This window comes from Podarcis filfolensis, assembly GCF_964270895.1.
Source record: "Podarcis filfolensis genome assembly, chromosome: Z".
Taxonomy (NCBI): Eukaryota; Metazoa; Chordata; class Lepidosauria; order Squamata; family Lacertidae; genus Podarcis; species Podarcis filfolensis.
In genome coordinates, this window is record NC_139617.1 from 2432805 (window position 1) to 2457763 (window position 24959).

The following is a 24959-nucleotide window of genomic DNA, read 5'->3' on the forward strand; positions in this document are numbered from 1 at the left end:
GCATGGTGGCTTTCTGCCCTGCAGTGCCTCCAAGGGGTCAGTGCTGATGAGCAGTGAGGATCTTGGCCCCTGGTTGGCAATAGTGCCCTTGTAACTGCATAGCTCTTATGGCACCTTCTTGACCAGACTTGACCAGACTCCGGCACTGAGGAAAGCATCAATTTACCACCACCACCACCACCACCCCTTAGTGCACTGGCACATAGCAGAATTACCATATTCTGTTACTCCACAAGCAGCAGGTCTTCTGTCTTGCTTGCCACAACTAGGCAACGCTTGAGGTTGAACAGCAGTGACCTTGCTGCTCTTGTCTTCTGTAGGTGTCAGTAGATGAAAGGCACTCTTTTAGTACTGAACTTGATCATTAAGCTCGCTTTTTAAAAAATAAATGTGTGAAACACACCAGTGATCTGGCAGAGAAGCAATGATTATGTAATGTGTACAGTGTTAAGTTTAGCCAATGGTGCTTGGCTGCATGATGCAAAGGATTCATGAGTGACGGCAGGGTCCAGTGTGGAGCGATCTATGCAAATGAGACCAGTTCATACACTGTTGGTAGTACACGCTTTGAAAAGTAGGCATCAGTCAGCATGTAAATGTGTGACTTTATCCAGTTCTGTGAATGCAGCCTTTGGCGTTGGCTGCATGCTTCAGTAAATCTGCTTTTATTGGCAATAAATCTGGCTGGTCTTATCAGCAAAACCAGATCTCTGGAGTGTCAAGTTTTCTTCCTTAGAATGAAAATCCAGAGCTGAATATGCTCACAGTGTCACATGTGGCATGTGCATCTGCCTTCTATCCCCACATCTTTGAACTCCCTATCTTGCTAATTTTCAGTAGCGTTTGTGATATTAACATGTCCTCCTCCTCCATTGCTTTAAGAAGGCTGCTTAAAAGATTGTTCTCCTTGAGTTAGGGCTATAGGCCCAGCAACATTCAGTTCAGCTCTCTGTGTTGGTATGTCATATGCCTCTGTACCTTGGATACCTGCCCATAACTACAGTTCTCCTTGCAGCTTGGGACTTGAACACAAAAATCTTAGAACCCTTTCTGCTAGTGCCTCCTTCCTGCAATGCAAATGAAACTGAACAGAAATAGCTTTATTAAATAAAAAGCATTCTTGCTTTCATAGCCTTTTCCATTATACAGTATTTAGACTTTTCGCTGAGGAAACATTCAGGTCATGCATGCTACTGAACATAAATCTGCTCTAGTGGCACCTCACCACAGAGAGATGAGAGAGAAAGAGACACATCAAGTCCATAAAAATCAATATTGGAGTCCACTTGTGACCCTTCTACAATAGTATGCAAATGGTTAGCACTTGTTCATGGGAGCTGCTGTAGACACACCTAACGGGTCAGTCAAGCCACTGCTTGGTTTGGGGTGAAATTCCTTTCTGTTCTCCCCTACCCTTCCCCTAACAAGCTCTCTGTCAGAGATGCCTTCATAAAGCAGATAAATTTATGTGTGTGCTTTAAGTGCGCTTTTAAAAAATGCGCACGCGCTCTCACACATGGTAACTGCTTGCCCCTGGAGGTCACCACCAGACCACAGGGGCTGTGTTTGGGTATGTGTGACGGACACCTGCGTGTCTTGCTGCTTCGTCAGGACTTTGTGAGCTCTTGGGGGGGGGCTGCTCTATTTGATTGTTGATCGCGTTCCTGCAAGGACAGTTATTAGCGGCACATTGCTCTCCATTTGCTGCAGACAGAAGACGGAGAGCAATATTCATGTCACCTGAGCATATTGTAAAAATGCATGGGGTTTTTACTCATCTCACCTGGAAGCAGAGAATAGGGAAAATGAGAGTGCCTTGAATCCGAAGCTGTGTGGAAGAACATGCAGGAATCTGCAGATATGTATCCTTGTTCGGTCGTTCGGTCGCCCTGACTATGGATTAGGAAAGACTGGTTTTTTTCTCTTCTCCTTCCCATTTATTTTCCTTTTCTTCTTAAAGAAAAGCAAAAATATATTATTGTTATTATGCAATAGGCTTTTGCCACAATGGCATCCTTGCATTCTTTGCCTTGCACGGAAGCAAAACAGGCTGCTTTGTTTGGTCACTGATCTCTCTGTCGTTTGGCCCAGGGCTATGCTGAGATTTCTCTCCCACTTGTATTGTTGCAGCTCAAATGAAGAATGTTCAGAGGATGACAAGTGTGTACTGAGTCGGTATGTTGCTTCGTTTTCATTATGGATCCCATCTTTTTTTCCCCTTCCCCTTTCCCACCCTGCTACTATTGGTCAGAAATCAGGTTAATAGGTACAGAATGTAGTATGGTGCTGCAGTGTGACTGTGAAGGTAGAACAATAGCACTACAGGCTTGTTCTTGGGGTGGGGGGGTGGAGAGGCATTCTTTTTATAGAAAAAAGCTGCATTGTGGTGACTTGTAAAGTGCAGCTCCTCTCTCTCTCTCTCTCTCTCTCTCTCTCTCTCTCTCCCTCTCTTTCTTTCTGTTGAACATATACTGCAGTCAACACTTCTCTAACGAGGTGGCACTATTCGAGTTGGAGTGATAGAATCGCCTTATTGCTTTAGGGGACAGCAGGGTTTAAAATGAGATGCCTCTCAACCCCTTTTTTCAGACTGGAAGCTTTGGTTTAAGCTCACTGGCAAGCTCGCTTGGCTTGTTCCGAGCTTCAGCAGCCACCGTTGTGCCAGTAGCGTGTGTCTGGAATGGAAGTCCAAGTTGGTAGTCTGTTATGGAAACGCTGTTTGCTGTTATTGTAGTATCGTGGTGACCAACATGCCATTGAAATGGAAAACGAGTTCTCCTGCTATGTGGAAATTCCCAGTTCCTGTGCTTAAAACATCCAGGTCGTCGCCACTTTCTCCAGCATACATGTAAGTGAGAGAACTGAGGCTATTTTAAGGTGGGGTTTCTTTTGTGAGATTACATCCCCCCCCCCGGGCTTTTGTTTTGTGAGACATAACCCCCCTCCTTTCCCCCCTTTTTCTTACGTGGTGCCCTGATGTGACATTGGTCTCAGAATTTTTATTTCTAACCTTGCATTTCTTTCATTAGAACCTCTAAAATTTAACACTCCTTTAGTTGTCAGTTTCCCATTTTTTCTCCCCTCCCCAAACGATGGATGTTGTGTTGAGTCGTTCCTTTGTTGAAAAAGCAGAGAAATGGTACAGATTTGGCCACATTCATAATTCCTTTTCGGTGCCTATTGTCAAAGTTTGTGTGGTCATTTGTCCTTAAAGATCTTACGCGAGCAAGTCAGAATCATCAGTACCCAGATCTTCCTTTTTATAGCTAATTTTAAAAATGAATATGTATGTAATGCCTACCATTATGTCATTTCTGTATTTTTTGTGTGTGTGGCACTGTGAAATATTGGAATTGCTTCCTTTGACTGCAGTTTTTTACCCGTTCTTTAGCTGTTCCTTAGAAGTCAAAAATTAAATGTTGCCACTGCCAGATATGCCTTGATTGGGCTTAGGATTCATATTTTTAAAGGGCACTGTGGCATTTTAATAGACTGTGTTTTTCTGGCTGACATTGAGCACCACACATGGCCTGCAAAAAATGAATGCAGTAAGGAGAAGTTAACTTGGTTCTGGTAGTGCTCATTAATAAATGAGCCACGGTGGGAACAGCTTCCATGGTTCATACTTATAAAACACAAAATATATGCTCAGCCAGCATTGAGGTAGTTCTCCTTGAGGGTTGCATGAATGAAATGTGGTAACTTGATGCTTTCAGCTTGTATACTTACCAACATCACAAAGGAGCAAATTGCTCATCAGTTTTGTTGGGCAAATATGATTAGCAGCATCATTTCGCTGAAATACCTTTTTTAAAAAAAGCTTTTTACTAACTTGGAGCATCTAAAAATTATAGTATCATAATTCTGAAGCTTGAAAGCAAATTGTTGAGTGTGATGCATCAGAAGGGGGAAATGGCTTTGTGCTAAGGGTTTTCAGGCATTTTCATATTTCAGAGAGAACCGGCATTGCCTAGTGATCAGCAATGTTGTGGATTTTAAAAATATTGGAAAGAAGGGGAAACTCTGCTCTAGGCTAATTTCTGGTGTGCCTACCATTTACACAAAGGGAGTTTGCCACCATTGTTTTCTGTAGAGGCAGCATATAAAAAATACAGGGTTGAACAGAACTGTGCATGGTTGGTGCATTGTCCAGCTCTTATACAGCAATACATGAGGCATAAATGTTCAGGAGGCAGCTTCAACTGTAGGTGAGAAGCCACAATTGTCTCTGTGAAAACTGGGTTTCATTCATAGGTGTGTAAGCTTCAGCTTGTAGAAGGTTGCTTAAGTATTGTTTTAAAATAATATAAAAATTCTCTAGAGGTCCTTACGAACTGCTCTGTTGTAAATATTCCTGCGATAGGTGTTTATACTTTAGTTATAAGTAACTTTGTCTTCCATTCTGCATTCTATTTAGGGAGGGGGTTGGCATTGCTATACTGGTGACTAAAAACTTCTATTATGCCATGCATATGTTTATTGGCATACCCACGCTCATGCCAAACCACTGCTACCTGCCCTTAGCAGTTGGTGTCTGGTGGGCTATAATTCAAAACATATTAAATCAGGACTAAAAGGACCAACCACTTAATGTCAGAATACAGTGTATGAGGGCTACTGCAGACCTGAAATGTTTTTCAAGTTTTTGTTTGGTAGAATATGTTCTACAATAGGATTTCAGAATGCCCCAAGCTAAAAACCCTTTGAAATCTAAGGGTGACCAGAGTGATGATTACAAATATGGTGCAGTTTGCCATTAGGAATTGGTAGAATCACTTTGCTCATTATCAGTTTTAAACAGTAGTGCGTTATGATTCAGTGCCAAAGCTCTGATTGTCTTGGTTTTCTTAAAACATGTGCTTTGATTAAATGTCATTCCCTGTCATATCCATTGGTCTTTAATGTTGCGATTTTAGAAGTGAGGAAGAAGCCCTGTTTTTGCCACTCTTCTAGCAGCAGTATTGTGTTAATGCATAGAATTTGCCTTCCAAATCAAGAACCATATGCCTAATTTATCTTGCTTCTTGTAAGAGCTTTATGCAGATGGGAAAGGGCCATCCTTGATTACGACTGACAAAAACTCTGTATGCTGCATGCAACCTGCTTTGCAACCAGGTCAGCTTCTTTCCAAAAAGACTCACTTCATTTTGGCAGACAGAAGGTTACCAAGGCTGAGGTTGTTCCCCTTAACATTCTGTATCTAGCTGTTCCTCTTAGAGTAAATTGGGTGTATTGTAGGAGATTGGGGTCTTTCATGTCCTTTAGAAAACTTTCTACGCCTTTGGGAATAAAAGATTTACCTGTTCATACCCTCTGTTTGCGGGGTAGTATGAGCAAGGCTGTTTTTAGCTGGAACTCGCCAATTCAGCTTTCAGGTGGGAACCGTTGCCATTCTAAGAGCACCGGGGAAGTGTTCATGGTGAGTTCTGGCACCTCTTTTTTTTTGGGGGGGGGGAAATAGCCCTGGGTATGAGGGATGCACTCGCAGAAGGAATACAGCTTGTGTGCAGTTACTCTTTATGACTGTGGGGTGAATGTTTTCTGCTTGGAAATCCTATTGATAGGAAAGCACTCCTTTTTCGTAGGGCAGAAGGAATAAAAAAATGGGCAGCCTCTCCTTATACCTGATCATTGTGATGTAGGTTTGTTCAGTGGATTGTGTGAGTGTCAATTCTCCGTGAGTCTGTTCACCAAAGGTGAGCAGAACACACAGCTCTCTAATTCTTGTTTGTGAAACTCCTGTGTCTCAATTTGTCCACATCTCTTCTTTGTGTGCCAGAGGACTTGAGAGTGGAAAGTGGCAACAGCAAACAGTGGAAAGCAAGTAAGTTAAGACAAAATATGAATTGTGGGTGGTTGTAAGTGCTGCCAACTCAGGTGGTCACAGACTGGGGGCGAACGAACTGGATCTGCAGTGCTAGTTAATCTAAACCTCACAAAAGCTATGAAGTCTTCTCCTTAGCCTCTTCCCTGCCCCAATAGAATGCAGTGTTTTTGTTTCTACATAGCTGCTGCAGCCAGAAATGACTGTCGTCCCCCCCCCCCCCCCCATGGAAGAATACAGTGGATGAGAATGGATTTTGCACTTGGAGAAACCTTTTGAGATACGGTATCTGCCTAGTAGATATCCTGTGGGTTTGTTTGTTGTTTTTTTTGCTATGTCCTCTCTGTGCAATGTAGATCAGTTAAAAGCTACCCAATTATCAGAGTTAGAAAAGCTAAATACCATGATTACCAAGAAAACTTTCCCTATCTCTTATCCAACTGGTGCTAGTGTGGATTCAGTGAGGTCCAGAAATGGGTCTGGTAGAAATCTTTTAAAAAGGGCTATCCCTCCAAATCATGCCTTATCTGTGTCCAATATGGGAAAGGATACTTCTGTGGAATGCTAGTGGAATCACTGTAGTAAAACTCAGAGGTGAAATCCTCCTGCTTAACTATGACAGCCAAAACAGAGGACTGGTGAAATGTCCTTTTGAAGATGCCAGCACTTCCCTTCAGGTCCCCTTGCAGACATCCATTCCCTGCCACAGATGTAAAGGGAATCCAGAAAGCAACTGAGTGAACAAGGTTGACTGCTGCCTTACAACAGGGGAGCTTTCCTGTTGGGAAGTCTCCACATCAAACAGAAATCCAGACACAGCTTCTCAAAAATGGTCCAGGAGCTTTTTTGTCTTCTAGTTGTGGCTATGAGTAAGAGACTGTAGATCAATCATAGTCCTGGAGGCTATGAACATGAGTCCTGGCCTCAAGCTATTGATGGTGGAGTTCTCTGCCACTGTTGCTGCACAAAGTCAGGGGGATTATAGATGATTAAAGGTCGCATGCCTGGAAACCTTGGCAGCTGGATTCCAGTGTCATAGTCCCTGTACTACCAAGGCAGCAGACCAGAAGATGGAGCTGGGAGTACTTTAAGCCAGCCATGTTGTTCTTGGGCTCTATCAGGCTCTCTAATGAAGTGTCTTTCTCCCATCCCCCCCTCACACTAGCACATAGTTCGCACCTTGTGTAGTCCCTTGTGGGCAAATATTGTCCCTATCTTCCCAGTGTTACCTTGCAAACTGCATTGCACTATGTCAGTTGAAAATCTAATGCTGTCATTCAAGCTAAGATAAAAATTGTTTTTCAGCAAATACGTGTTTTGGCATTGAGTGATGTACACTGAGTTTATTTTTATTTCTGGTTTTAGACATTTGTTCAGTCCTGTCCCTGAAGACTGCTAGTCAGCTTGTTTACGGCCCCAGCACAATCTCATCTATCTGCAGTCACTTCCCTCACCTAAGTTTCAGCAAATATGTTGCACCATGGCAAATCTTTGGAGTTAGAAGAGGATGAGCTGCTTCAGTACTGACTTTATTGCTGTGCTGATGAGAAATAAGGCAGATTCTGTGACTTGAATAAAAATTAAGTGTCTCAGATGCCCCTGTTGAATAGAACAGCAAAGTATGTTAGGGTGATCAAAGGAAGAGTGGGTGCAAGATGACTAAAGGACTACTCTGTTGTGAACCTTTTTGAAGGCTGCTCTTCATGTCCCATCAGTGCTTGAGGTGTGATTGACAGGAATGCAGTGAGCCTTTTCTGTGACTGCATCTGGGTTATGGCACTTCCTACCCAGGAAAACTTTACTCTTGCCTCATCTCTGGTGGTTCTCCATCTCCTAGTTTAGATCTTCCCTTTTCAGCAAGTTTTTGACTGGGTTTTATACCTGTTCTTATCAGACCTGCACCTCATCTATAATTTTTGAGAGTACTAGATTCCAGTCCAGTTATTTTCTTGAGATGGTTGAGTGCTTTTTAAATGGAAAGATTGAAAATTACCCAGTGCTGCTTCAGCAGGTTCATAGCAGAGGTGGTGGATATATACTGTATTGGCCCAAATATAAGCCGCACCCGAATATAAGCCACACCTTTAAAATTAAAAGGGGGGAAAGAAAAAAAGACAATACCTGAATATAAGCTGCTCCCTTAAAATTCAGCAAGCACTCACACCTATTCCATTTTACTGGATGTTTGTTTCAGCAGCGATATCGTAAAAGCCAATTTTTGTAACATTGTGACTTTAAGCTACACTTTAACTTTTCACAGTCAGAATTTGGAAAAAAAAGTGAGGCTTACCATACTTTTCCGTGTATAAGACTAGGTTTTTGTTTTTTTTACTAAAAGATAATGTTAAAAAGGGGGTAGTCTTATACAGAGGGGCAATCTCCCCCCATTTTATTAATTTTGAGTCCCCCAAAATAGGGGGCATCTTATACACAGGGGTGTCTTATACACAGAAACATGCGGTATATTCTGGCCAATACAGTAGTTGACGTGTGGATCTGGGTGTTTGGACTTCACATAACAACCAAAGGGAAAACTTGTACATAATCCTGATACAAAATGTGTAGAGCACCAGTCAGAGTCCTACCTCACACATTCCTTTCCGAGAAGATGTGTAGATGTGCTGCCAGTTGGAGTATCCACTACTGAGCTAGGTTGCCATATAGTCTGCCTAATATAAGGCAGTTTCCAATTCTGAAGGAAAAGCATTTTTGCTCTGCCTTCCCCATCCCATTGCTTTGCGTATCTCTTCTACCTCAGTATCCATGTATTACTGAGACAAAGAAAAATGGTAGGAGAGTAAAGGGCAACAGGTGGGCATTCCCTGCATGTGGGGTTGAGCTGAAGTCGCATGAGGACTGCAGTATGCTAGGCAGAGCTAGGGTTGCCATAAGTCTAGGATTTCCTGGACATTACCAGGATTTCAAGCGCAGAAGTGATGTCTGGGGGGAATTTCTGGAAGGTGGCAGTTTATCTTGGATCTTCAGCAAGTAAACCAAAACATTGCGTTCAATTGGCGTTTTTGTTCATTTGGCTCAACAACTTTGGGGTTTGTCTAAAAAAAGTTCAATAACTTTCAGGGTGTCCTGGTTTTTACTTTTTGAGATATGGCAACTGTATCAGAGCAGAGCACACTTAAATTCTACACCTCTTTCTGTAGCATTCCATCTTGAGTTATGTCTCCACATTTTTCATCTGTGTGTTGAATTTTTCTGTGCCTGCAGTCACCTGATCTAAATTGCATTTTGGGAGCCTAGATTCATGTTTGCCTTCCTTTGAATCCTTAGGAATGAATGGGATATGTTGGAAGTAAAGTTTATGCATAAGCTGAAGGAAGTTGGTTGCTCACAGCAAAAACTTGCTTATGGCTGCTGTGCCATAAAAGCCCTGAACTTACCTGCATATGTACCGACTCGGTTACAGCTTGCGTGGTGTTTGTTCTCCATCTTTTTAGGTTGACCTGTTTCTCTTTCGTTCCTCCCACTGGAAACTGTTGTTGCTGCTGGACTGTGCTGGTCTCTTCGATTTTAGCACATGAACATGAGCATTCTGGAGGCAGAGAGATTGTGACCCAAGAGGCAATAAGGAGGAGGTGTGCTGGCCAGCCAAATAGCTGTCCCCAGTCTGCCTGTGACAAGGTTAAAAGAACAGAGTTCTGATCGGTTAGCTCTGCAGGCAAGTGCTGTGCTGTAATTGTTCTTGGGTTTAGCGCAAGCACTATTTCCTGGCTGGGACTGTGAGTCATCCTCATTTTTCAGGGAGAGAAGTGCAGCAAATGCCCAATTAAGAAAGTGGCTTAGGAAATGCTGATATGAACTTTTCCCCAGTGTAGTCTTGTTGGCCTCTCTCCTATCTTATCAAGGAACTTGAAAGAAGCATTGACTTTTGTCAGTTATTTTAAAAAGAGCCTTTATTTTAATTTGTCATAGTTGAAATGCAATAATCAATCACTAGTAGAATTGCATTCTCTCCTGTTCAGAGTTATTTTTCTATAGTAAACCATTATTATTACTCAGTTTTGGGAAGGATTAACTGTAGCTTGTGTGTGTGTGTGTGTGTATATATCTGTCTGTGTCTGCTTGTTCCTTATAGGGTTTCTGCCTACTTTGGTCACACAGTGTGAAGCTAAAAATTACACCAGCCTTTTTGTCTTAATTAAGTTACTTAGAATCATAGAATCATAGAATCATAGAATCATAGAGTTGGAAGAGACCACAAGGGCCATCGAGTCCAACCCCCTGCCAAGCAGGAAACACCATCAGAGCACTCCTGACATATGGTTGTCAAGCCTCTGCTTAAAGACCTCCAAAGAAGGAGACTCCACCACACTCCTTGGCAGCAAATTCCACTGTCGAACAGCTCTTACTGTCAGGAAGTTCTTCCTAATGTTTAGGTGGAATCTTCTTTCTTGTAGTTTGGATCCATTGCTCCGTGTCCGCTTCTCTGGAGCAGCAGAAAACAACCTTGCAGCCTGACCCTCCAACTTACTTCACCAGCAAACAAATGTTTACGGTGCACCAAATGCTGTATTTTAGATTCAGTGTTTGAGTTGTAGACAGATGTTCTTGTAGGCTTGAGGGAGGCAGAGCTATTTGAAAGCACAGTTCAAAGACTGAAGAATCCGCCTTTCAAAAAAATCCAACTAAGTTACTGTACTGCCCAATCTGCCAATGCATCTAATCATTTATGCCCTAAAATGGGGAGGATTCAACATCTCATTTTGTAAAGATTCTCTACTCTGCTACCTTGAGATAATTCAAACATGCCACATGTAACCTCTCTAGTAGCAGTTTGCAAACAAAACAAAAACAAACAAAAACAGTAGCCAGTGCGGCACTCTCCAGATCCCATCAACCCCAGGCAGTAGAGGGTGTGGTCACATGACTACTAACGCAAGAAGGGTATTGTGCCATAGCATACCTGGCAATGTGGAAGAGCTCAGTGTCCATCTACTATCCCAGATGTGTGATAGATGCACCTGTCCTTCCTCCAGCAACCGATCCAATCCAGACAACAGCATGTCACAAGCAAAACAGACATAAAGTTCTGTCTGTCAATTGCCCACACTTTTGGAAAGGGTTAACATGCCATCATTCTACCTCCTCTGCCTCATTCAGAAATGTACTTTCCCTTTTGCATCTACAGTATATGAATTTCTTGATTCTAGGTTGGTTTTGAATTTTGCAGCTAGAATTGCTGATTGTGTGCTTTTACTAAATAGCTGTTGTTGATGGATTTCCTTATAAAACAATTGACTGAAATTCATTGGTCTTTACAGATCAAGTGGGATTTTTTGCTGCCCATGTATAAGGAGCACTGTCAATGAAATTCCTTGAATGAGACTACTTTTATTTTCCTGAGGTGAGGAAGGGGGTCTGTAAGTTCACAGTAGCGATTCTTGCACAATGCCTCCTGGTGCACTTGTGTGCCCACAGTTTACCCTTTTCTCTTTCTACTTGGCCTTTGCCAGCCTGCTACCCTCTAGATCAGAGGTTTCCAAACTCTGTGTTGCGACACGTTAGTGTGTTGGCGTGTTGTGCGAATGTTGCTATCGCTTTTCCTGGGGCTGGAAAGGGGTTAGTTTAACCTCTGGTTTGCTAGTAAAACTGAATTACTGTGTCACGAAACGATTCATGTCTAAAAAGGATGTCACCAACATGAAAAGTTAGGAAAGTTCTGCTCTAGAAGCTTTGGACTACAAAAATCAGCCCCAGCTAGAACAGCTATGCTAGTCTAGGGCTGATGCTGTTCTACATAGATAGCTATAGACTTGTGATAAGATGAATGTGTTTAGTGTGCTGCACCCGTAATTACTGTAGGACTTGACTACATTGCAGTAGCTTGTGATCATAAAAGTTGTTCTAATAATACTTGAAATTTGATTCTTCAACCTGCTTCCTAGTTGGTTTTACAAAAATGAGGGAGCTGTTCGGCATGCTAGTCTCTCTGCCCCCACAGCTTCTGGATCTGCTATAGAAGAGGCATTCGTGGGCAGATAATCTTGTTACGCTTCACTGACTCCAGAACAAGTTTTGTACAACAAAGCAAATAAATGTCCAAATGCTTAATTTGTGCATGTTTTCAGAATTCATTAAAAAACAGAAAGTATTAGTGAAGTTTGCCCAGGCATAACAAGAGAATCCATGGCATAGGAACATGTGAGTTAGAACATCTTGGTGGCTTTGCAGCTAGAAATTGTTTATTATTTGTTTCTGGGCCCAGTTCAAGGTACCCACATTAGTGTTTAAAGCACTAAATTACTTGGGCTCCAAATATCTGAAATACCTCCTCCTCCTCTACAGGCCCTCTTATGTGATGAAATAAACAGAGGGAACCCTCTTGGAAATTCTGCAACCCTCAGAAGTTTGTGTATGTGTGTGATAGCCTGGGAGAGGACATTCACTATGGCAACCCCTAATTTTGTGGAATTCTCTCTGCACAAAGGTGTGTCTGGCCCCTTCATTACACAGCTTTCATTGTAAGCTGAAGAGATGCCTCTTTATGCTTACCTATGGTGTCAGAGATCTGTATTTTAGGACCTACCCTATTCTCTTAATTGCAATCTGTTTTAATTGTTTTTGGGATTGTATTCTTGTAACCCACCCAGGATCCTCATTGTGAAAGTGGGTAAGAAATGGAAGAATAAAGTATGATGATGATAGAACAGAACAAACAAACAAACAAACAAACCTCTAAGATGAGTGGTGATTCAAACTAGAAGGTACAAATCACAGATTTTAAAAATTATTTTGATATGAAATCATTTGGGCCAGACAAGGTTGATGTTCTTTTTTTTTTTTTTTACATTCATACCTCGCGTTACGTTTGCTTCACATTGTGGCTTTTCAGGTTACGAACGCGGCAAACCTGGAAGTGTTTGCTTCTGGGTTCACTGCACACGCAGAAGCAGAAGCGATCTGCATGCTTCTCACACACACAGTAGCAGCGCTCTACTTACCGACTTTTCGCGGTGCGAACGGTACCCTGAAATGGATTGTGTTCGTAAGTAGTGGTACCACTGTATTGCCTTGTTGAATTAAAATAGCTCCTCTCCTCTCCTACTTCATCAAGCAGCAGTACAAGCACCATTGGTTTTTAATTTTAAATGACGATTTGACACTTCTCTCCCCCAAACCATGAGCACGAGTCTTCAGGGCATGTGATAATGGGGGCTGTAGTCCATGATCGTATGTACCATAATAAATTTAATAGACCTTAAGGTGCCCAGTAATTTTGCTTTGCTTCAAAAGACTTACAGTGTTCCTACTCTGGACATTTAAATTCTGTCACTTTTTTATTTCACCTCACAACTAAGTCAACCATCAATCCTTCAGAAGGTACTGAGCTTGAGTGTCTTGGAGGGTGAGGTTTGCAGCAACTAGGAATTTTGCAGGAATCCAGTCTTTGCGAACTCTTACACAAAACAACCTAATCTGAATCAGGCTGATCTAGGGATCAGAAGACAGCTCTGCGCTACTTTCAGTGCTGCAGCATAATTCTCTCTTTTTTTAAAAAATAAATTTTTATTGATTTTCCAACATATATTAAGACACAATACAACTAGCAACACATAAACAAACAAACAAACATATAAACACGTATAATTTCATAACCTCTTTTTCTTAAACCTTGTTTCAACGACTTCCCCATACCTCCCTTTTCTGCATCCCTGTTTTAAGCTTTTCCAGCAACCCCTAATTTCAATTACTTATAAGTCACTTTCTTTAATCCTTTTTCTCTTACCCAGTTACTTGTCACTGCAATTCTGTTTTACATTACCCATGACATTTTAGCACTCATTAATTTTACAACAGTTCTTAAGATAAACTTTAAATTTCTTCCAATCTTCTTCCACCGTCTCTTTCCCTTGGTCACGGATTCTGGCAGAATCTGGCTGCAGCATAATTCTCAGCCGTTTAAATATACCAAGCATGCATTAAATACTACCTCTGAAAGAGAATACATCTTTTAAATGTGTATTAAAATATTTATTTGAGGAGGATTTTTCTCTTTAAAATGCACAGATTATTCTGCCATGCTGCCTCTGTACTCCTTGTCCAAAAGTGTAGGTGGCATGTTTCTTTTTCGTGCTTTTTACATAGCTGAGGCATGCATCCTCAAATTTAGGCACCGAACCCGTTTGCCTAATTTGCATTTTAGACTGAGCCACCCAAGTCCTACTTAGCTCTCTGTTCAGGGCTCATGGTTTTACTATCAAAGATTGTGGGGGCGACCGGGGGGGATGACTTTTAAATAGGTATATAACTTGAATAATTCTATTAAAAGTATTTTCTTTCCTTTTGTCACTCTGTGTTACCACAAACTGAACTCCAGTCCTCTCTGCTTATTGTTCGAGCTTTTCATCTTCATGAGAGACGGAAAAGCCAGGGCTGTATAGGAATGGTGTCCAATAGGGAACCACCTCTACTTTAAACCCTAACAGGATAAGAGATTATCAAATATTAAAAGCTATGATTGCCCAATGAGATAGAGAGAAAAAGGTGTGCCTACACTTCCATATGACCAAGGGGGGCCTTAAACCTTTCTTATTGCCAACAGTCTTCCATGCATGTGATGAAATGAGGGGTGTATCAAAAGTAGTTGGTGATATGGCGTGTTCAGGGTATGAATGTGTGTTTGGGGGGGGTTATTTTGTTTTTTAAAAAATACAGACCGAGGTGCATGCATTCCCTGCCCAACTAGACTGTTGGGGCCTAGCAGACTTCTTCCCACCTCATTACATATTGTTCATCTGCAGCTGTTGTGAATTTTCCTAGCTACACATTTTTATATTACCTTTGCATTTTGCAGACTTTTATGTTGATTAAAAATCCAACTGGCTGCTCCCCCCCCCCCCATTTTAATGTAATGGCATCTATTGATCAGAGCAGTAGAATTAATTAGAAAGTGAATGAGCGCCCCCTCTTTTTTGGAATTCCTAGTTCTGATATAATATGCACACTAGGAAACACTGATAAATATTTTTACATTCTTCATTTACCTAATGAATTGTAATATTTGTCATGTCAGCATTAATGAGCAGAAATAAAATGCATTTGTTAACAGTACCTAATTTGCACCTCAGAAAACATGCTAATAAACCCACAGAAAGTGCATGCAAAGTTGACCTAATTGGATAGCCTAGGTGGAGGGAAATGACTTTTTTTAAAAAAAGAATTCTAATTCTTTGATTTGTGGCCATTGAGGTATGAGTTGCTGGTAATTAATCACCTGCTGGTTAGTTTTATTTGTCCTGATAACTTGCAGCTGATGATAAAGTGGAGGATGTGTTTCAGTTTTGGAATGTAAAAAATAAAATCTGAATGCCTAGCTCGCAGTTGGAACCGTATTTTACTGATGATGTTAAATTCTTGTGAAGAGAGAAAATTCTCTACCACTGGCTTTGGTCTAAGATTTTGGAGGCACTGCTCCAAGGGAAGAAAACATATGTCTATATCCTAACAGCCAATATTTTTACACACAGAGACAGGCAATGAGGTTATTTCCATCACATAAGGTTCACAGCCTTATGTAAGGATGCTTCCAGTGCCCTGCAAGAGAGATTTCTTCCTCTGCTCCATGCACTTCTGTTGAAGTGCCTGTTCTGATGTTGCTCTCCTCCTACCTCCTTTTCTGTGCCATGTACGAAGCATGCTTCATCCACAGCTTGATAAATTGGAGGTGGTTCTGATATGCTAAGCTTGACTTGGCACATTGAAGCCTCTTCACCACTGCAGAGAGAGAAGTTCCACACATGGGTAGACTCAGAATGTGAGGGCTGGCTCCTCCTGGCAAGTAGAATTTGTCTCAGTGGCTTCCTGGCATCTTTATCCATGCCATTAAAATCCCTCTTTCTTTTCCACTGTTCAAAATTGTGTTGTCGGAATGACTGCAATGGGGCACGGGGGGTTGCTTTACTCTAAAGCTGCCGTTTAAGTCCGAGGTATAATTTTGGATTAGTGGGCCTGCCAACTATCCACAATTCTTCTAGGCTAGTTCAGGTTCTGAGGGCTTCCGTGTTTTAGGTTCCTCCTGGGAGAACTGGCAATTCAGTGTCAGAAAAACTTTATTTTGAAGGTGCTCCCACACATCAGGGATGCCCTGCACACAGGAAGTTAGGATCATGAGGAGAAGGTTAGTACTACAGCTTCCTTTTTCCAGACCATGCTAATCTTGCAGTTGTGTGGGGTGGAAACTTTCCCCCAGTGTTTTTATTTTCCTTCGGGCGGCGGGAGGGGGAGTCCCCATTTAATTAGTAACGTGAATAAATGGCAATTGCAACAACATTAGGCAAACATGGCACAGGTTTCAAAGTTTTTATTTTTAATTACCAAATACATGTAAAATAGACAAATTGCTCTCGAGAAATATTTCCAGAGCAAACTGGAAGAAAATCCAGTGCATATTACTTTTAATTTGCTGAGGAATTTTCTTGCAGGATTTCTAGAATCAGTGTTCTATATATTGAACAACACTGCTAAAGGCTGCAGTTCAACCAAAGATGCATCACATGTGACTGCTGGTTGGGTGTTCAGCACCTAATTGAGTCACTGCTGGGGTCTTCTATCAAAGACATGTTTCTGTCTATGAAATTATTTTGTTGAGACCGTGTTAAATTTAGCAAGTTAAGCTAGTTGCTCCCATTCTTCCCCCACCTCCAGTCTTAAGTTCTTGTGCAAACAGTTTTTAATATGGATATAACTTTTTCTGTCTGATATTGTCTACTTGCTGCTTCTATGAAAGGCAAAACTGCAGTAGCTTAATAATGTACAGGGAGGTTATGGACTTTGAAGATATTTTTAATAGGAATTGTTCTCCGCCTGTATGTTAATGCCTGCTTTCTTATACTTGTCACACTTATTTCCTGGCATGGAATACAGGGAAGGAGGCAAATCCTTAGATTAGGGTTGTGTAAATGTTTTATGCAATTAATCAAAATGTGACTAGAGATTTTCCACCCAGGCTGCTTCTGAATTGTTAATTGCAATTAACAGAACTGTGTGCTAAAAGAAGCACCACTTCCCCCCTGTCCCCATGTACAGATAAATGATGGGCTTGCTAAATATGGTCTGTATTTCTGTAGTGTGCGTTCTATGTATTTCACACCCATGTTTTGAACCTGTGTTCACTGTTTGGTCCAAGTTACTTGTTTAGTATTTCTTAAGGTTGATCCCTCTCTGAACTATCCATGGTTTTAACTAACCCCTGAAAAATTCTCACGTTTCAGAAATGGCTTTAAATAGATGTCGTCTCCCTGACTCAAAGCAAGAAATGAATGTTCACAAGAATTCCGTAAAAATGTTAATATACAAATTGATATATGAATTGGAATTATTCAGTGCAGGTACAAAAAGGATTAGTTTAAAATTCACTTGCATCTTTGGGCAGTTAAAGTAATTTCTGAAACTTATTTGGAGGCCAATGTTTTTATCTGCATATTGACAGTCTTCAGATAACTTCTCAGTAAGAATGGCAGTTGTGCTTCAGACATGTTATGAAACTGCCCTATATAAGGGGGTGCCAACTTGCATGGTTTTCCACTTGGGCATTAATGGTTACACAGGTTATAGAGAGCTTTCTTCCTCCTAAAGCCCCATGGTCTACCTTCCAACAGTAAATAAACTTTCTTTAGACACCTCCTAAGTACACAAAGGGGACGTGGGTGGCGCTGTGGGTTAAACGACAGAGCCTAGGACTTGCCGATCAGAAGGTCGGCGGTTCGAATCCCCATGACGGGGTGAGCTCCCGTTGCTCTGTCCCAGCTCGGGCCAACCTAGCAGTTCAAAAGCACGTCAAAGTGCAAGTAGATAAATAAGTACCGCTCCGGTGGGAAGGTAAACAGCGTTTCTGGCTCGCTGCTCTGGTTCGCCAGAAGTGGCTTAGTCATGCTGGCCACGTGACCCGGAAGCTGTACGCCGGCTCCCTCGGCCAATAAAGCGAGATGAGTGCCACAATCCCAGAGTTGGACATGACTGGACCTAATGGTCAGGGGTCCCTTTACCTTTACAAGTACACAAAGGGTGTATTTTTGTTAAAGAAAGGTTGCCAGAGCTTGATGCAGTTACAGCTTTTAATGTCTTGGCAGTGATTCAGTAATTTTAGACTCTGGACTTAATGGTTTTACGAGGTTCTTCCCCAGCATTTTAGATGGCAGTATGTAATCTCTTACTTCAGGATTGGTAAGCCAACTGTGCTGCGTTTGAGGGCTCTCCTACTCATTCTGCTGAGCATGGTCCTGGACTTGTACCCCACGAATCCTACTCTGCCAGCACCACCACAGCCGGCAGCAAAATCTAGCGTGAAAATTTAAAAAAAAGTCATGACACATTTGAACACTTAACATTTGTCTAGCAGGAATCTGATCCAGTTCTCATTTTAGATCTTCCCACAAGTCTCTGGCTTGACATGCCATTCATGTGGCAGAATGAAAAGCAGGCTTTGGATTAAGGTTGCTTTCTTCTGCTCTGCATTTTAGATCTCTGGTTGAAGAGGAAGACCCTCACATGAAAGTATCCATTGGGAGCAGCGATATGGGTGTGTCTGCCCATCTACAATCATCAAAGGCAGGAACCACAAGATTTTTCACCAGCAACACTCATAGTTCTGTAGTACTCCAGGTAAGTTGACACCATGATCTGAACAACCAAATCATCCTTTTGAGAGTTCCTTTTATTTCATGGGTGCTTCTCTGACAAGTTCTCATTGAGGTTGAATGCCTTATCTCTCTGTTGGTGTGCTTTGCCAGTGCCATTGCAGCCATTTGTAATTAAGTACAGTCATACCTTGGGTTGAAGTTGCTTCAGGTTGAGCGCTTTCGGGTTGCGCTCTGCAGTGACCCGGAAATAACGGAACACATTACTTCAGGGTTTCGCCGCTCACACATGCACAGACAGTCAAAACGATGTCACGCGCATGCGCAGATGCGGCCAATCGCGACCCATGCACGTGCAGATGCGCAGACGCGGGTTGCGTTCTCTTCAGGATGCGAACGGGGCTCTGGAATGGATCCCGTTTGTATCCAGAAGTACCACTGTACATAGTTGTACGTTTGTTGCATTTATGTAACCCTAATAAAAATTATTATTATTATTATTATTATTATTATTATTATTATTATTATACCCAAGGTGATACTTAAAAGTAGTAAAAACAAACAAATGGTATTAAATACGAAAGAAGTGAGTTCCTCACCAACGCATGGTCTGCTTGGGAGCTTGAAGGTATGTGCTCCTAACCAGGGCTTCTCCTCTTCTGCCTTCCTACAGGGCATACAAATCTTAAGTAGCCGCATGGAAGCAGGGAGGTGCCAACTTCTGCCCCAACGGTTCTCTCAGACTAGTGGTGGTCTCTACAGTAGCTGATGATATATGCTTTTCCTCTTCTGCCTTCCTTAGGGCACATGGGTACCTGTTACTTGTTAGGTTCTGAAATTTCTTCTCTCCCTCTTCTGCCAATTAAACATTCTGATCAGATTAGCAGCAGCAACAGGAAACCTGACCTTTTGCTAGAATTAAAGGAGACAACAGTGTGTGTTTGACATTGTGCGAGCAGAGAGAGCCATTTGCCCAAGAATCACACATGGATGCCTTCCAGGGAATCTGCCAAGGGAAGCGGTCTCTCAGTGTTAATATTTCGCTCCTACTACCTTTTTGTTCCCTTGGCTCAGAGCATGTTTCGACGGGCAATTCAATTTCATTATCCATCAGTGCACTGTGCTGGAGTCCAGACACATCCTGTGACCATGGTTATAGTAACCATCTGCTGCTGTTACTGTGTGGTCTTTGACTTGCATTTCAAATAACTGTGAAATGAGGCTAAATCCCACACCTTGGATAGGTCGCATTGCTCTCTCATTGATTTAATGGAGTAAGAGAGTTAGTATTGGGATGGAAATATGCCTGTGTTCTGGGAACTTGCTCCAGCTGAATGTTCGCATTGTGCTCTGCTGAGTTTTGTATTAGAAATGGAATGTTGCAGGTATAGCCAAAAGCTTTTGTGAGGCATGTGTGGTTCTCAGACAGCCTAAAACAGAATGAAAAGAATTTATTTATTTTATTGAATTGGTATACTGCTGTTCATCCGAAGATTGTATTTGCTTGTATTTGTAAAAATACAAATGAGAATGCAGAATACATAATAAAACAAAAAACAAAACAATAACCCCCCCTACCACAAGAATCCCTTAATGTGCATGCATACTAGATTGGGGCTGAATAAGACTCTTCCTCCTACCTTTCTCCACTCCCTCACATAGAGGCCCTAGAGGAAATGGTGATGGTTTGGGGCAGTTCAAGGAAGTAAGTTGCAGAAGGAGCTCCTAGTGTGTAGGAGAAATTGGCAGGCATGGGGGAGAGAAAGAGAATGGAATAGCAGTGCCAGCATCTATCATTTATATAGCACTTTTGTTGTTGTTTAGTCATTTAGTCGTATCAGACTCTTCGTGACCCCATGGACCAGAGCACGCCAGGCACTCCTGTCTTCCACTGCCTCCCGCAGTTTTGAGCACTTTAGAGCGCTCAAAATACTTCACGTGCATCCCTCAGTAATTGTTAATGGCAGCCTAGTGGGTGGGCTTGCATTATTATTTCCCTCATATTGAAGATAGGTAAGATGAGGCTAAGAGAGAATGGCCTGCTTAAGTCTTTTCTAGTGAGTTCATGGTGAAAGTGGGTTTTAGACCAGGGGTTTTCTGTTCATAGCTTGGATTTGTAACACACATACCACCAGAGCTAGAAGATGTCTCTCTTGTCCAACCTTGGATTATCATAAGTTGTGGACCTGTAGAGTGGACTTGGAAAGTGCTGTTGGGCTCACATTCTGCTAGGGACCAAAATAAGTCTTCCTAATTATATGAAGAAATTGAGTTTGTGCCCTGTGTAAGCATGTCTGCATTCTGGCAACTTGTTCCAACCTGAATCCTTTTCTTAGCAGGGGAACAATTCTGCAGCATCTTCAATTTTACTTTGCAACTAGCGAAACCATTCCCCCACCCTAGTCTCCTTCAAATCAACAGCTTTTAAGTGATTATTTTGGTTATACTGAGTAAAAGCTAATTCTAAGGGACTGAGTACCAGAGACATTCCTTCGGGTTGCAGTGATTATCAAATAGTGTGAGGCAAGAGAGACTTCTGGAGGAAATATAGCTAACTAGTGATAGATTGGCAGAAATAATTATGTGGTGATTGGTGATAGCCAAGACATAAATCTTGGTTGTCATGCCTTCTCTTTCGAGAGAGGAAAATAAGGGATTAAGTTCACATTTACTGAAGAAAGCTGTTCGTCACAGTGGAGACAAGAGGTTTTTGGATGTGGGGAATGTCTTAGAGCATGGGTAGACAAACTAAGGTCCGGGGGCCGAATCCGTCCCAATCGCCTTCTAAATCTGGCCCGTGGACGGTCCAGGAATCAGCATGTTTTTACATGAGTAGAATGTGTCCTTTTATTTAAAATGCATCTCTGGGTTATTTGTGGGGCATAGGAATTCGTTCATTTTTTCCCCAAAATATAGTCCGGCCCCCCACAAGGCCTGAGGGACAGTGGACCGGCCCCCTGCTGAAAAAGTTTGCTGGCTCCTGTCTTAGAGCGAGGAACTGCCAGACACCACATAATAGCCCTTAAGGCTAGCCCTCAGGGCATCAGGTCAGCGAAACCTCACTTTCAACTACTTCTGAGATTGGGATGAATTACCCAAATTGTAATCTGTCTGCCAGTTAATTTTCACCTGGAACATGAATTGAATGTTGGCATTAGAAGAGACATTAATTAACATTAACAAACAGACTGAAAAAATAATACAAAAAGTATATCTATTTGAGATTAAGAAAGTTAACAAACGGATAAGGTTGCTCTGCTGGTTAAGAATCGTTACTTTATATTACTTTTAACTCTGTCATTTCTGTGGGGTGCTGGTAGCAGAAGACAAACTACATTTCTGAGCATGGGAAAGCACTTTTCTCTTAAAGAGAGAAGCTTTTCAAGGCCCAGACTGTTAAGGTGGAAACTAACAGAACCCAATACGGCAAAGATTGTTGGTGTGATTTGGCAATTATTGAATGAGCAACTGAAAGAGCTCAGAGCTGAGATGCATAAAATGGTGAATGGAAATGGATCAGAGAAAGATCAGACCAAAGAAAACACAGTATCTTCGGAAAAAATACTGATTAAGATCTGCTGGGACATGGGAGTGGAATGGTAGTAGATGATGGAATGGAGAAGATCTCCACACAGTTGCCTGGAGGAGTGAAACAGGCAAAAGACAGAGTTGTGATGCTGGGGAGCAAAACGAAACCATGGACAGAAACATTAAGAAACATCCTGATATGGCAGAGATAGAGCTGAGAGAGAAAGGATCCTTTGTGCAAGTTGGAGTGAATTCAGAGGAAAATGGCATCCGGCGATCCTTATGGAAAAAGAGTGGAAGAAACAGAAATGGAAGGAACTTTATTTCCAAATTAGGGTGGGAAATCATGGCCAGCAGGAAATGGGATTGGAAGATATGGAACTGGGTACTATTTAATGAATATGCAACAAGTAAATAAATATGGATTATTATTCTAATAATGGATAATAGAATTTATTGGAGATATAACTGTTATATGGGGCTGGTGGAAGGCTGTTCTTGACATTTAGCGATAGTAACAATTGAAGAGCTCCTTTTGAACTTTTTGTGTGGAAAGGAAAATGAATGGACTTGAGATGCCTGGGGTTGAAGATTGGGAAAAGGCCACCTAGCAGATTGAGGAACAGCTGGATATTATCCTGGAATACAGCTGGATATCATCCTATGTGTGTGTGCGCGCACACACACACACACACACACACACACACATTTGACAGACTGAGAACTGGAAGTTCTATTTATTTCTTTATCTGTTCTCTCTCTCTCTCTCTCTCTCTCTCTCTCTCTCTCTCTCTCTCTCTCTCTTTCTCATGATCTTTATTTCTTGTGCTTTCTTTTTCTCCTATCCACCTTACATTTGCTTATGCTTGGCTTTCCTTTTTGAGGTCCTCTACTCTGGGTATTGCACAGGAAGGTAATGGATAGAAGGTGAAAGACCCTGTGTGAGAGTCAGGGAAGGGAAGGTCTCCCAGGGTGGGAGGCTGGGAGAAGAAAGGAAACCGTCTAGTGAGAACTGGGGAGGGTTCATCCCCTTTTCATGTGAGACAGGGGTAAGGATCTACCCCAATAGAGGACTTTGTATTTTTCTCTCTCTTTTTTGTTGATTTTATAAATATTTAGATTAAAAAAATAAAATAGATTAAAGTAAAAAAGAAAATAGTGTGGGACTTACTTGAACCATTGTGGAGTGGTTTTTCTATTTTGCAGCCCAGAGAGCTCGTTCTTGCAGCTGGGTGGAGCTGTTGATGCCATATTTTCTCTTGTAGGGTTTTGACCAGCTGCGAATAGAAGGTTTGCTTTGTGATGTGACACTTGTGCCAGGCGATGGTGACGAAGTGTTTCCTGTTCATAGGGCAATGATGGCATCTGCTAGTGATTACTTCAAGGCCATGTTCACAGGTACAGTGGATAGCAGTGATAAGGTGCATTCTGCATTTTAAAAAAAGTTCTGCCACGTAAGAGTGTGTTTGGCATGAATTATTCTTGTGGTGTGTGTTTATCCTGTCCAGCTAATGGTTATGTGTGAAGTGGTTTTGTCTCTGGAACAAGAAATTTTATAGGGGAAGTTCTTTCAAGCTTTAACTATATCTTATCTAAATTTTGTTCTCAGGTGGGATGAAAGAACAAGACTTAATGTGCATTAAGCTCCATGGCGTGAACAAAATAGGTTTAAAGAAGATCATTGATTTTATTTATACTGCAAAACTTTCTCTCAACATGGACAATCTTCAGGATACTCTAGAAGCTGCCAGCTTTTTACAGATATTGCCTGTGTTGGACTTCTGTAAAGTTTTTCTTATATCTGGGGTAAGATATCTTAGGTTATTGCTCGGTTTGCCTCTTTTTTATTTTCTCTGTTAAAATCACAGTAAGTTTGTCAGCCTGAAAGATTGATACAGTTGGGACCAACGCAGGAAATTCAGTAGTTCTGTAGCACCCCTGATATGTGACCTTGATTTAAAAACTTATAGCAAATGAGAGTTCACCACCTTTCAAGCTCTTGAGGAACAAAAACTTATAACCTGCCCCTTAAATTAAAGCACAATTCCATCAGGTAATGATTTGCCTTTCATAGAGAGATGGATGAGAGCAGGTTTTCCACGAGTATCGTGTGAAACGTATTGATGCCCAGTAATTTGCCTCATGCTTTTATCATTCAGGATTCCAACCCTTGGGGCTTTGCTGTATTGTTGGGCCGGCTGAATGTTTAAGGCATTTGTCAGGATTTCAGCTGAGAGAGATCTGAAAGTCCAGGTTGTGAAATGTCCTCTTGTGCCAAGACAGGCATTTTCTGTGTCTGGAACAGCTGGGGTTTGTCACATTGAGAGGTGCTATGCAGGTTTTGTGTCTCCTGTTGTTTGGGTGAGAGCATCTTGCACTTACGTAAGGTCCTTTATCTCTGATTTAGTTGCACATGGGCCTAGAGTCCTCATTACTATTAAATGAGTTGTGCTTAAAAAGCCAGTGACTTCTGTGCCATTTTGCATATTGCTTGCAAAGTGCCCTGGGAGATGGGGTGTGTGTGGAATGACATTGACTTAATGTGCAACTATTAAAAAATGGCACTCATGGATTTTTAAGACATGCGTCTTAGAATCAGTGTGAGAGAAAGCAAGCTGTTTCAAATGGCCCCAAAGCTGTATACGGAGAAAAAGGATTGTGAAGCACTTTTCGTGTTGAGGGTTATATGGTCTTCTGTTAAGAGTTATGTAATCCTAGATCCTGCATTGTATCCAGTGCTAGTTCTACTCAGAGTAGACTTACTCAATCTAATGGACACAACTAACTTAGGTTACCTATACTAACTGAGTGGAACTTAATGTGTTTAAGTCCTCAAATTTCCCATTAGAGGTCAGTCACTTAGGATTCCAATTCTGAAGGCAGTCTGAAATCTCAGATGAAGAAAACGAAATATAAATTCTGGTTGCCTGGACAGTGGGGTCCAGAGGACAGCCAAGAGGTAAAGAACAAACCACATATTTTATCCCTGGGTTTAGCAGTGAGGATACAGGATTATC

The 24959-nt window shown here is 41.8% G+C and overlaps 1 protein-coding gene across 9 annotated transcripts in view; it reads left to right on the forward strand.

Moving 5' to 3' along the window:
- The window catches only part of KLHL13 (kelch like family member 13), a 1461558-nt gene that overhangs the window by 1417697 nt on the left and 18902 nt on the right, over nucleotides 1–24959 (forward strand). For 5 of the 9 annotated variants that reach the window (XM_083595407.1, XM_083595403.1, XM_083595404.1 and 2 more), the window contains 3 exons: nucleotides 18298–18439; nucleotides 23208–23340; nucleotides 23552–23748. In XM_083595407.1, the coding sequence (XP_083451533.1) occupies nucleotides 18298–18439; nucleotides 23208–23340; nucleotides 23552–23748 (472 nt within the window). Of the gene's footprint in view, nucleotides 1–2080; nucleotides 2176–2734; nucleotides 2849–18297; nucleotides 18440–23207; nucleotides 23341–23551; nucleotides 23749–24959 lie in introns of those variants that run through there. The other 4 variants (XM_083595410.1, XM_083595402.1, XM_083595405.1 and 1 more) reach the window with 3 other exon arrangements.